General features: G+C 39.7%; 2 protein-coding genes across 12 annotated transcripts in view; both read right to left on the reverse strand.

Moving 5' to 3' along the window:
• The window catches only part of LOC126917663 (glucose dehydrogenase [FAD, quinone]), a 199,052-nt gene that overhangs the window by 21,624 nt on the left and 164,178 nt on the right, over positions 1 to 13,250 (reverse strand). The window lies entirely within an intron of this gene.
• The window catches only part of LOC126917667 (pseudouridylate synthase RPUSD2-like), a 171,019-nt gene that overhangs the window by 21,161 nt on the left and 136,608 nt on the right, over positions 1 to 13,250 (reverse strand). For all 3 annotated transcript variants that reach the window (XM_050724815.1, XM_050724816.1, XM_050724817.1), the window contains exon 5: positions 9,835 to 10,057. In XM_050724815.1, the coding sequence (XP_050580772.1) occupies positions 9,835 to 10,057 (223 nt within the window). The remainder of the gene's footprint in view (positions 1 to 9,834; positions 10,058 to 13,250) is intronic.

Consider the following 13,250-nt stretch of genomic DNA (forward strand, 5'->3'; position numbering starts at 1 on the left):
CCGAAGCCATTCTTTCGACGTTTGTCGGACAAACAATGACCGTTTTAAAAAATCGTCACGGGACAAACGACCCTCGGCGAACAAAACGCGCAATTTTGAAACAAGTGGGGAGGAAAGGGAGCCGATTCGAAGCGAAATCCGCGATTTCATTCTTCTCAATCCGTCCTTTCTCGGTCATTTCCTTTTGTAGTGCCGATGGAGGCACGATACATCGAGTCCGCGCGCGCTCGTTCCTCCATTTTCGAGGCGCACAGCGAACAGAGAAACGTAGACGGGACAATGAGGCCGGAGTTCCCACGGAATACTCTGCAAATCGAAGGAACATGGCACAAAAGCGACTTGACCGGAACGGGCGCGGGTAAACCGTTACGGAACAAGCACGAAACGAGCTTTGGGATATTTTTTAACGTTTGAAAAAAAAAAAAAAAAAAAAAAAAAGGAAAGAAGCTAGGAAGAGAAGAAAGGAGAAAGAAAAGGAGCGAAAGGACGGAAAAGAAAAGAAGAAACTCTTCGTCTTCCTGTGTCGAGTCCCTTTGTGAACGGTGTATCTGTTCGTGCTCGTTGATTTTCTCCTGTTGGTCGAGGAGTCGCGAAGGTACTGACGAGCGATCTTTGTGCGACAATGACGCGATCAACTACTTCGTTGCTTTATGACAGCGCGTGAATGAGAAAATACGAGACACGCCCGTGATATGTAACGTGGTGCCCGAGTTAATATACAGAACGTACTAGCGATTGCAATATAATCGACGAGCAATAATTCTTTTATATTTTCTCCAAATTTAAGAAGCTTTTCACCGATAGAAAAATACGATTCGATCGACAATGGTTCGAAGAACGTAGTAGACTCGACGTAATTGTTTAACGCTCAAGCATAAAACTGGAAAAAAATCCACTATACAAAATCTTCGACATTTTTCTAATTTTGCTACTGTTTAAATTTCCTATCGGAAGTATCGAAGCAGGAAAATTACACGGTAGCCTGTAAACCCTTGGCGCTTCCGTTATTCGGAAAATTTCAATTCCAGCGTTAAATACACTCCAGGCTTAACTCGATTCAGGACGAGAGCAGCAAGTTACTAGAACGAAGATCGATCCCCTAGACGAGCGATGCGTGAACGGCTGCGTGTGCAAAAGGTCGAAACTCAGAAGGGTCGATATCTACGATCTCGCACCAGGCCTACCTATCAAGCTCTTGCTTCTTCGCGAGTAACGGATACCGTGTAGCTCGAAAAACAAGCGACTCGCGATCCTTGCAGATATCATCGTGCACCCGGTCCGAGCTAATAAATCAACCTGTCACCGAGCTTCAGCTTCGTCCTCGACCCGCAACACGCTCGACCCATCCCTTGCCACTCAATTCGACTTACCAGCGGACCAACGACGTCAGTGCATGCCGTTAACCCTCTATCTTTGAGGATTAACCAACGCCAACCAGCTTCGTTAAGCAAGCTGTTACGTCACCTCTCTCTCTCTCTCTTGCCTCCTTTTGCATCCAAGATTTTGTTGTAATCTGAAGACTAAAGGAATTCAGCTCCGAGGAGGAACAAGTTTTGAAACAAGTTTCGGCAGCAGTTTCGAAACGGTAACTCGTAAACTGGAATAATCGAATAATTGCGGCGAATTCAAGGGGAGATAATTTTAGGTAGAGTATCGATCACGGGTTGAGAGGTTTCGTAGGTTTTGCGGGTTCTCGAATTTTGCAATTGCGCATTTAACGATAGAGTGGAGGCGAGGCAATTATTCAGGACATTTCAAGTTGCGAATTGATTGGATCGTAATGTTTGACGATCGAGCAGAGAAACGGAAAGACGGATAAATTCGACGAGGGGAGGGAAAAATATGGTACGAGAAATTTAAGAACCGTCTGGCGAGATAATAATGGATGTTAAATATTGGGCCACCACAGAAGCTTGTATACGCATACATAGGTAAAAAAATGAATTTGAAGTTGACATGGATCGATAGCCACGAGACCATGAAAACTTTTCTCTATTCGACCAACCGCTGCGAATCAGCTGTCGCGTCGTCCCATAAAATGCATGCTTCAAAGAGGATTTTGAAACAGAAACGTTCAATCACTGGTCCCGACATAATTTTACTTTTACCGCGTGTTTTTTATTTTCTACCCGAACTACTTGTCCCTTCGTACGTCCGTTTTCAAATGATACACAGTATGCACATGCAGGAGGCGTTCGATTAAAACATGCGGTAATTAAAACAAACGGTCGTTCGAGTATCTGATGAAATGAAACACAGAAACGGTAATGAAAAATATTCGTAAAAACGTAAGAAACCATTAAAACGCTTTTAAGACGATTCAAAGAAATTTCTTTGGCACTATTATTATTATTAGGTCATCCCATAAGTTCGTACCGACTTTTGTGTATACATTTCACGTGTCGATTTATAAACATAAGGAACCGATGCACTTGAAAAATGGGAAGAAGTTGTACAACGAGTGGGGGATTACATTTTTTCATGAAACTGAAAAATATGTAAACGATCTTAACATATATAACCGCTCGAAAAACGGAACGAACTTATGGGATGACCTAACATTTAATAGGAAAATAATTTTAAGAACGTCAGTTTCTAGAGCGATTAAATTTATCGTATATTTTATTTCAAGTTGTCCGTTATTCGACAGAACGAATAAGAGATTGGAAAATATTTGAATACGACTGGCAGAAATAATTGGCCATTCTACCTTGGAATTATGCTTCAATGAAATATAAATTAGGCGTACACGCACGTACAAATGGAAAGAAGTTAAAACCGATTTTTTGGAAAGCGAAGCCTGTTATCGAAATATTCTGGTTTATGCTTTTGACTCGTTTCTTCGTGTAGAACCGTCGTCTTTTCGATCGTACATGTATATACGTACGCGTGCGTACGCATGTAAATTATGAAAGCCATTCGAACGAAATCGCACGATCCGTATTGGAAAAGCGTCGCCCCGTTATAAACTGGGAATTCCAACTTCGATGGATCCGCAAATATTACGTCGGAATCCATCGATATTTCTGGCGCTTGCCGATTTCGTCGAATCGCGCTCCGCAAGATTAAAGGCTCGACATTTAATTTTATTATCGACGAACGTGTCGGCCGTCTGAATCCTATTGACTGTGAACCGAAACGACAACGAGCAGCTTATGCGAATTTTTAATCGTTCTATCTCGATGTTTCTATCAATTTTTGCCGTCAACGTTTGTCAACTTTTACGCAAAAGTTTTATATTTTCAATGTTCACTTGCTACAGCGTGTTAAAGCACACGGCATAACATATACTCTCCTCATCTTCAATCTAACTACACATGGAGTAATCATTAATATCGCGTGCAAATTGTGCTCTAATCTTTTATTGTCACCCGTTAGATCAATAAATTAAATTAAATTAAATTAAATCAAATTGAACTGAATCGAATTGAATTAAATATAGCCTCCGTTTCCATAAAGACTCTGTTAAATTTTTCTCAACAACAAATCGAGATGTGTTTGAAAAGAATCTCTAGCGGGACAGGTGACAGGAACAATTTATCATCGGGACGAGCATAAATAAATTCGGTCAACGAACAATTAATCTTTCCGCAATTTTCGAGCTGATCCTCCAGGGCTTCTGGCTCGTGTCTCGTCTTACAATATCGTGTGTCCATCCAATAGCCGACTAATGCATGCGGAAACTAATTCGGTGTCCTCATGAAATGCAAATTCTCTGGGAATACAGGCGGACAGCAGCATCTCGGGATCCTCGCTGTTTTTAATCGAGTCTGCGACAACACGAGAGGACATTGTCGAGGGGTTGATATTCCCCTGTTCACGTACGCTTTTTGCGTTTAGACGATAGGGAAACGCCGATGATTGTTTCAAGTTTGAGAATTCGAAAATCTAGAGAATTCGAAATTTAGAAGATGTTAAAAAATACAAAAAGTAAAAAGCTCGACGGTAGAGATATTCGAATGTTGAAAAATTGAGGGAAGAAGAGGGAAAAATTGCGTAAAAGAACGCGATCGGTGCAAGTACGTGTCTGTTGAAAGAAGTATAGATTGCCGATGGAATTGTTGGTTAAATGGTAGAGGACGCATCTAGTTGAACGAAACTGATTCCGTTCGAGCAATAGATTCTGATAAAAGCATGCAAATGTAGAGAGTAGGGGCACGTTTATGGGGTCAATCCAATTTACGAGTCGCGGGATAGTAAATTCGAGTCACTGTTATCCCGGTATCGACTAGATGTCGGAAAACATGTAAACGCCACGCATCGAATTATGTTTATACCGTTTTATGAACTTCTCCTTCTTTAAGAGAAATTCGAAGAAAATTTTCAGACAATTTAAAAAATGTATCTACCATACGTTTCTACATGTTAAGTACATTGATTTTATCGAGCTAACCATAATACTTTTTTTTTTCGAAAAACGACAAGCATATTCAAGGATAAACAAGTTTCGTATAAAAGTTAGTCGATATTAACCCAGATATCCTTGAGTACTTTTTTACGATACCTTTCACGACACTTTTTCAGATATTGTTATTTTCCTTCGTTTTAATGGTTGAATCAAATATATTGGCCATGTTTGTACGTTATTTATTCATCGTTCAGCCATTATTTCAATCATCCAAATAAAAAGATATTTTTATTTACGTTATTATTAATTTATCAGCCAAATATCTCACTATCTCGAATAATAATATGAAATCAAAAGTTTTATGAAATGCTGAACAGAGAGAATGTAGAAATAGTAAAATACGATAACCTTGGGATTATTCATCCAGCAGCGTCATAGTTATACGCATTTGGATGAAAAATATGTATTCCAATGTAGTCATCCGTCATTAAAAAGTACTTTGTCGCTGATACAGTCGGAACGCGAGCAGAAGACAGAGCTGAAACGCTCGCTCGTTAAACATCGTACGGAATAATAAGCGTCGAAAAGCCGAGCTCTAATAAACTGCTCGAGGAACACTCTAAACGTGATTAAAGCGCAGTTGACGTTCCGCCTGATCTTGCACCTGTAGCTCGCTCTGTTCCTTTCCCTCCGGGGAGCAAACGAAATTCGTCCGTAAATGGACGGAATTAACGTCACCCTCTTGTTACGCGATCCACGAAACTTTGGTCCTCAACCTGATGTTTGACTATTCCTTGTACGAACTGGCTTCTACTTGAAATTCACGATACAATTGCGAATATTTATTGCAGTGATAAATCCCAAGTTACGGGCAGCGTGGCTAGAACGAGGGGAAAAATGCAGTCAAGAATAAAAAATATATAGATACATCTTGCGCAAAAGTACGCGCAGGTAATTGATTTTCTTTGTTCAAAAGCATCTTGCCTCGTTTCGGATCTTTCCGGATTTATGCTTTGGTGATTAAAACTCGCGTGCTTTTAATCGCATGATTTCACATTGTAGTCCTTTTACGAAAATTCTATGATGTTTCATCTGCATCATCGTAAGACGTTCTTTCACGACCAAATCCATCCACAAAGAAAACCTGTTAAAGTCTTTCACGACTTTTTCTTCGTTCGCGAAAGTGACGGGCGAAATTAGAAGTTGCCTCGTTGCACGAGGATTTTGAAACGACCAAGTTGCCGAACGGAGATTAAGCGACCAGATAGCATTAACTCGTCGAGCGATATCAAGTTTCTGCAAGCATCGAGCAAAGAGCATTAACTCGAGAACGTTGAGTCGCGAGTTTCGCGAATCTGTCGGTGCAGCATAGTGTTGTTCAAAAATTCAGCTTCGGCGAGCCGAGAGACACGCATCGATATCTCTGTCCGTACGTATCTACTCGATCGTTGGGAAATTCCTCGGAGAAGAGTCTTTCAATTTTGACGCCTTAACGACTCTCGCTATCAACAAATGTGAAACTGAACGTAAATCACTGTAAATACAAACGATCGTAATTCAAAGAAAATCACTTTTAAAATCAAGCGATGTCGGACGAAACGGATGATCCTACGATGAATTTTAAATGGCATAGACACATCCGGGCGACGATGTCGAGACTTTTTTCAAAGAATCTTGCACGAAGTAACGGAGAATGGCGGCCTCGGCATCGGGCAATTAATCCAAGAATGCAACGGCAATTAACGGTGCTTATCGTTCAAAAACGATCTTTCCATCGAGAGTGACGTCAGTATCCGCGTCTTATTGTCCGCGACGAGTAACAGGCTGACCCGAATCATCTATTCTCGAGACCTTCACCCGCGAGGAACGGCTTTCCTGTTGATCGAGGAGGCCTTTTGTGCAATTGCGAGAAGCAGTCGCGATTTCTACGCCGCGGGCGTACCATGTGGCTTCTCGTCTGGCGATTAAAATGGCAGGCGTTGCACACGAGGCAGCGAACGCGCTCGGTTTCGCGCCACTGGCCTGAATATTATGCGTGACCGAGGAAAGGAATCCACGTAGTCGATGAAATAAATTCAATGTCACGCGATTTAGATGCAAATCAAATGGTTAATAAAAGAACGAAGGTTAATATTCTAGATGGAAGAATGAAACACGAGGCGACCTCGAGGAAACTTTTTTATTCGACGGACGAGTTAATTAGCCGCGTTTCCGTTCACCAAGAAAACGATATGGCACAAGGAGGATAGAAACGGCGAACGAATATCGTAAGCTCGTAAATTCTGCAAACGTCGAAATTATTTTCCGAATTATTTCGTTCGATGAGTTGGTTATAAGAAAATTCATCGACCCCGAGAAAATGGATGGATCCTAACGGATGAGAAGAACGATTTTACATAAGAGTCACTTTTCAGAAAAACGGCGATAATTCTCTTATTATTCGATTTATCGCTATTTGATTCCTGCTAATCGATCTGATCGGTGTATCGAATTAATTTGCATGTACAAGAAATGGTATTTGCATATTCGAGCATGTTCAAGCATATTCTTGCAGTGTTGGATGAAAAGAAAATTGGATATGTTCCAAGAATAATAAGTAGATAATATTATGCTTATGAAGCTAGAATCGATTAACATTTACGTAGAAACTTCGAAGATAACATCTAAAAGAAGTAGAAATGCACGAACCTCGAATGTTCGAAGTTGAACAAATTTCTATCAACAAAATGATTTCTTGCACGCTGTTTAGTTTGTACTTTGAAGATCGTTTAAAGACCAAGCAGCGAAACAATATGTAAGAATTGTATAAACGTAACATTTTCTCGTTATAACGAGAAGGTTATTTTCACGGAAAATTTTTTAATACGTTTGTAAGTCGGTCAGCAAGCCGGGTAATTAGCGGCAACGCGCTTAAAAATTGATATTCAAGACCGAAGAGATGTATCATTAAAAGCATCATTAAAGACCTCTATAGAAACGAGTCCAACATGGAAGCAGGTCGATGTGTAGAACGTCTATTCAAAATCGGGACACTTATCGAATACAATTATCTTCGGAACGAGACAGCTCGCGATCTCCATCCAATTTCTCACTTTCTTTTCCTTCTCGATCGCAACGCAGACTCGAATCGCTATTTTTAATGGACCATAGAGAGACCGCGAATGTTTGTGCGAATAAAGTAAGATAGGGTTATTCGAGCCAAAAGGATGTTCGAATCAAACTAAAGTAATTTGTCTCGTAATTCGCCATAATTTCTATAATCTTACAAGGTCTATCTTTTTCTCATAATCGACGATACGTCCTAAACATGGATTCTGTGTATTTCTTTGATGTCTATGTATGTATATTTGTAGTTTTATTTTTCCAAGGTTTCCTATACGACTTCTGTATATCGCTTAAATCGCTCAGTTGTCCAATTGCTTCGCTTCTTCTACATAAATAAAACGGTGAATAGTGGCAGAACGGTTCACTTTTATTTGGAACGATATTTCTCTTGCTGTTTGTCGTGGATTATCTTAACTGATATCTCTTGAAACATTGACGTTGATGAAATTTCGTGATCCTTCTCTCGGTTCGTTTTACAATAAAAAAATCCTCAGCCTTGAATTTCGTGCAGTCACGTACGATTGACTTAATTTTCGTGTAACCTTGCTCAAATATCAAATTAATTTTTCAACAGATTTACGAATTTTACGTAAATATGCAGCGCGTAATTTCATAATTGAGTCACATCTTGTAGAAAATAGACAATAGTCTCAATATTTTTTTCGTATCCAGTATTAGAAACGATATTATAGAATTTTATAAACGAAGAAATATACAAATTTTACGCATAATCTCATAATTCAATTATATGTTTTGCCAAAATGAACCAACTGTTCTCGATATTTTGCTACATAGCCGTACATGTAAAAACGTGTCCACCGAATCTTTCTTCTCTCTGCTGTTTCTCTTTTTCACTGCTGTCCTTGAAATTCAAACACCGCTGCAAGAATCGCAATCTCGTGGCACACGATAACCGTGCTGATAATAGGAACCTGGTTGAGCGATGGCGCGTTTAACGGCGAGACACAGATTCCTTTATATCCGTGCCAAGGATATCGCGGAACACTCCACCCTGCGGTTCCACCGTGAACGTGAGGATAACGCGCCGGTTTCTTGTTATTCGCACTTGGGAACACTTGTGCCAGCGATTTCCGTTCTTGTTCTTTCATCCGGTGACGGTCTGCCACCGATTTCAGTCAAGATAGGATAATACCTTCTTTCGGGATTATTGGCTGGGAAGATCGTTCGACTTTCGGTTATTAGGGGGAGCGGAGGGATCTATGAATTTTGAGACGGCAGGAACTGGAAATGAAATGTAAAGATATTTCCGCGTAATTCTAATTTTCTCCTGATTGTTGGAAGAACGAGGGAGCGGAAGAGGTCTGTCAATGGAGATGGAAGGAATTTATCTTTGATTTCAGAACTGAAGACCGAAGCTTTTTTCTTCGTGCTCGGTCACAGATTATGTCGATACGAATCATCGATAGAATTCTTTACGCGGCGATCGATCTTGACTACGATAGGGTACAGAATATTTCCGATCTCTGTATATAAAATATTGTTTTAGAGTTTTAATCTGCGACAAGATCAATCTTTAAACTTTTTGTTATTTTTGATATGATTTGCGTGAAAGATTCCTAAGTTTGTAACGAGAATAAAATATCTCGGAGCTTTGAATTTCCAATGAAAGTAAAATGTGCCAGACTTTCGAATCTTTAATGAAAATGAAACTGGTCGTCGGACGTTTGATAAACGTATTTTTGTATTTTTCTATAAACTTCTGCGAATACGTCGTTATCGTTTTCGCGAACTATTCAACAGCTTGTAGAATAACGAGGGGATGCCATTAAAAGGGATTCATTAAGGGATACATAATATCACGCAAGAAAAAAGACGACGAAGAAGAAAAGGAACGTGCGAGTTGCATTCGAGGAAAGTCTGGAAGCATAGAAAAATAGTGCTCGTTAAGCCATTCAATCCCTCCCCCTCCTGTTCCGCTCGGAAAAGAGTTTTATCTCGTCCCAGTTTACAGAATCGTCCTGTACAATTGCCGGGTTTCAAACGTCGAGTAACGTAAGTCACTTCGGACAGGGATCCCTACTTTTTCTTATCTTTCCTCTACGTTTCTTCCGATCTATCATCTTCCATTAAATAGAATTTAACTCGAATGTTTCTTGTTCCATTCGACAACGACGATGTCCGAATGAAGTCACATCGACTAGCATATGCCAGAAGCAACGGATTATAATTGACTATCTTATCGTTTAGAGAGAAATTCTCCGAGGATACCGTCGTGTTTGATCGCCATTCAGAAATTGCAAGCTTATGAGCGATAATAAAATGATTATGTCTCGAGAATATTCCCGATAATTTGATACTATTTTTAACGATCAATTTTCCAATCAACGAGCAACAAAGTGGAAGGTATAGAGCTTTTTTACCTATGGACGACGTTGGCCAGCAGATCGTTGTGTCGTAATCTGTAATCGACGTCCACCTTTTGATAGTTCACCGTCAAAGTGCCTGCACGAATGCAACGTTCGTATTCTTCTGCCGGATGTGCTCGAAATTCTCTGGCGAATACCTCGAGGATCTTCTCACCCACCCATCTTCCTTTCGTGAACGTGGTGAAGGTGAAGTAGTAAGGGTACACTTTCCGCAGGCCTGTAAATAAGCAAGCATCACCTTCTAATTAAATTTACCTTTATGGAAAGTCCTGTTTAAATTACGACAACGTCTTGTACATAAATCGCGCAACAAATCCTCGATTAAATAGTCGAATTAATTGGTTCCATCTATTTAACAATTTTGGGAACCGATTATTTTGCTCGAAAGATTTCGACTTATTAGGTAAGATACGTCGAAATATTCCTTAGCCTTGGTATTCTGTAAAGCGTAGTAAGTTTAAGAATTACGATGAGTCGAAATAAAGATGTTTAAAATAATCGAATTCGTGCAATTAAATTAATATTCCGACACGCGACAGACGATTGGCGCATAAACTTTGGCGATAATGGCATGTAAAAGCATTCGTTTAACAATAATTTTATGCTGATTGATCGACAGGCTGTGGTAGAAAGCAACTTAGACTCTGTCTCGATCCTTATATCCTGATTAATCGATCGCTCGTTAATTCATCGCCCAGTCTACACACTGTCGTTCGACACACCTCTTTACCGTGATCAAACGATCGTTCACCTTCTCACAACAACGATAAATCACGTCCCTTCAGCCTTGTATATTCCTTGCAACCTGAATCAACGACCTCGCTATGTAAATCCAAACTTGTGCAGAAATAAACCAACTTCGTCTCTCCAAGCGACCAACCACGTAATTCTCCACAATTCGCCGAAGCTCGAGTTGATCTCGCAGTATGATTCATAGCTAGCGGAATGTTCGAGGAAATCGAATTGAATCGTCGAAGAACGATCTGAACGCGGAGGAAGTTTCGTTACGACACGTGCGGAGCGTGTACGACAGGTACAACGTACGTTTACACGTGAGACAGCCGAATGAGCTTTTGTCTTAAACTAATGATAAATTTTCGTTGGGACTTTTTACGCAAACATTCATAGACGTTAGGATATTGGCTTGTAATTACGTTTGAACTAGCTTCGCAATTTATAGAAACAATTTCCAACAATTAGCAGTTGACGTGCAGAATTTCCTGATCTGAAATTTACAGAAACTATTTAGAAAAATGATAGAAAATAACAAATATCAACTATATACGTATTTTACACGTCTCGTATCCTGAATTCTATTCTCTAATTCTCCATATCCATGGATATCATATATACAAAATCCGATACCAACATCCCACATCCAATCTTCTCTATTTCATTCCATTACTCCATTCCTTAGATTTTCCACCCATTATCTTCAGTCCCACATCCCGTTTTCCACATACCAGTTCAATAATTCCGTGTCAGACGTAAGACGAGTATGCGACGCGAAGGTAGAGATAAAAGATATTTTCTAGGGATACTGGATGTGGGTTATAGAATATGAAAAAGAGAATATGAATTGGGCATGAGATATGGAATGGAGAGCCTTAGTGTGGGAAGTAAGATAAAATACGTACACGAGTTAGCAATACTAGTTATGGGGTACAGGGTATGAGATAAGGTGTATAAAATATGGAATGTGGGATGGAACATCGCGAACCGTGGAACGGGCCTGAAATAATGCATATGGAATAATGGGTATTAGATTCTGGATATTGGATGTAGGATATGCGAATACCGTGGAATGGAGATGGTGAGGTGTAACGCGCAACTTTTGAATACGTTTGCCTTAGTAGTTACGGAAAATGGAGTATTGGTTTTGGGATACACGATGCAGGATACGACGTAGAACGTAGAAGATGGGATATGGTATAGCGTTTGAGACGCGTGATCTAAATAACCGCGTACGTATGAAATCGTGTATCGCGATAGAAAATCACAACGACAGAAATAGAAGTGATAAGGGATGCGCGGCGCGTTCCAACTGTTTGCGGTGATCCCGTTATTATAATCTTTAAATAGTGACGCGATTGTTTCGTAATTAATTACAAATTGGCACAGCGGCCAGGGAACCGATGGTGGCTGACCGACCGAAAATAAAGCCGGTCGGTATCGCGCCAATCGCGTAAATCACAATAAAAGCCGGACAGCCGGCCATGATTATCCTCTCCGTCCCGTGACAGAGATGCGACGGCACTTCACGTCGCGTCGGATGGAAACGCCTCGAGCGTTCTCGTCGGACAGCAGTCCATCCTCTTGGCCCCGCTTCAAAACCGAAGTCTGGATTTTCAAGGATTATATTTCACTTGGTAAAACGTTGAAGAGCTACGCGACCGCAGTTTCAGCGTGTTACGAGAGAGGCAAATTGATTCTTGCAACAGGGCAGGTCAAAACGTGACTTTCGATATATTTATTTATCTTCGTTGAAGTAACTACTTCGTGAAAAACTCTACATCTTTATTTATGTATATCCGTGACCTGGAGACTGCTATTACGCAGAAATATTCTAAATAAGAAGAGGCGTATATTATTATACCCTTGAATATACATTATGTTTTGGGCTGCAAAGTGTAAGAACAAAGGAACTAATAAACAAATTTCTATTTGTGTTCCCTGTAGTCTCTAGCCAAAGCTGTAAGGTTAACTTTTTTTGTAATGTCCTTTTGCTATAAATATATGAACGTGCTTCCTATCATTCCATTGTCTAGTAACGCCAAGAGAGTAAGGATTCGAATCAGCATAAGTTTATACCTTCAATTATTTCAATATACTTTTCTATTACAAATTCATCCACTCGTTCTTCAATCAGTCAACCTCAACCTCAACAATCTTCAAACTGGATACAGTTTTAAGATTGTTCTATATTTTTCTTACTTCTTTTCTTCCGTTTTCTTCCTTTATATCTATTAGATTTGTTCGTTTATTTAAATTTGTTATTTCGTTCATGCTTCGTATAGTTTATTCTATTTATCTTTGTTCGCTTATTGTATCTGTTCTTTTCTGGCATATTTATTTAACTTTTTAAATTTTATTTATCCCTATCTTATTCCGTTATATCTACTTCTTTCATTCGCTGTATTTATCTTCCGTTCGTTTTATTTCTCTTCTCTTTGACGAGGAGTTGCGAACACTTGAAATTAATAATTAAAGAAAATAATTAAAACAAGCGAATGGCGACTCGAATGTTTCAGATTCGAAAACAGACTTTCCGTAGAATTTTATTTTCTATGGAACTTTAAATATTTGTTATATCTACCTACGATATGTTGTGCGATATGTTTGTATAGAATATGCAAATTTCAATAGGTCGACGAGAAATACAAACGCATCACCTTTTAACTCCAGATTAC

This window comes from Bombus affinis, chromosome 6 (assembly GCF_024516045.1).
Source record: "Bombus affinis isolate iyBomAffi1 chromosome 6, iyBomAffi1.2, whole genome shotgun sequence".
In the NCBI taxonomy this organism is placed as follows: domain Eukaryota; kingdom Metazoa; phylum Arthropoda; class Insecta; order Hymenoptera; family Apidae; genus Bombus; species Bombus affinis.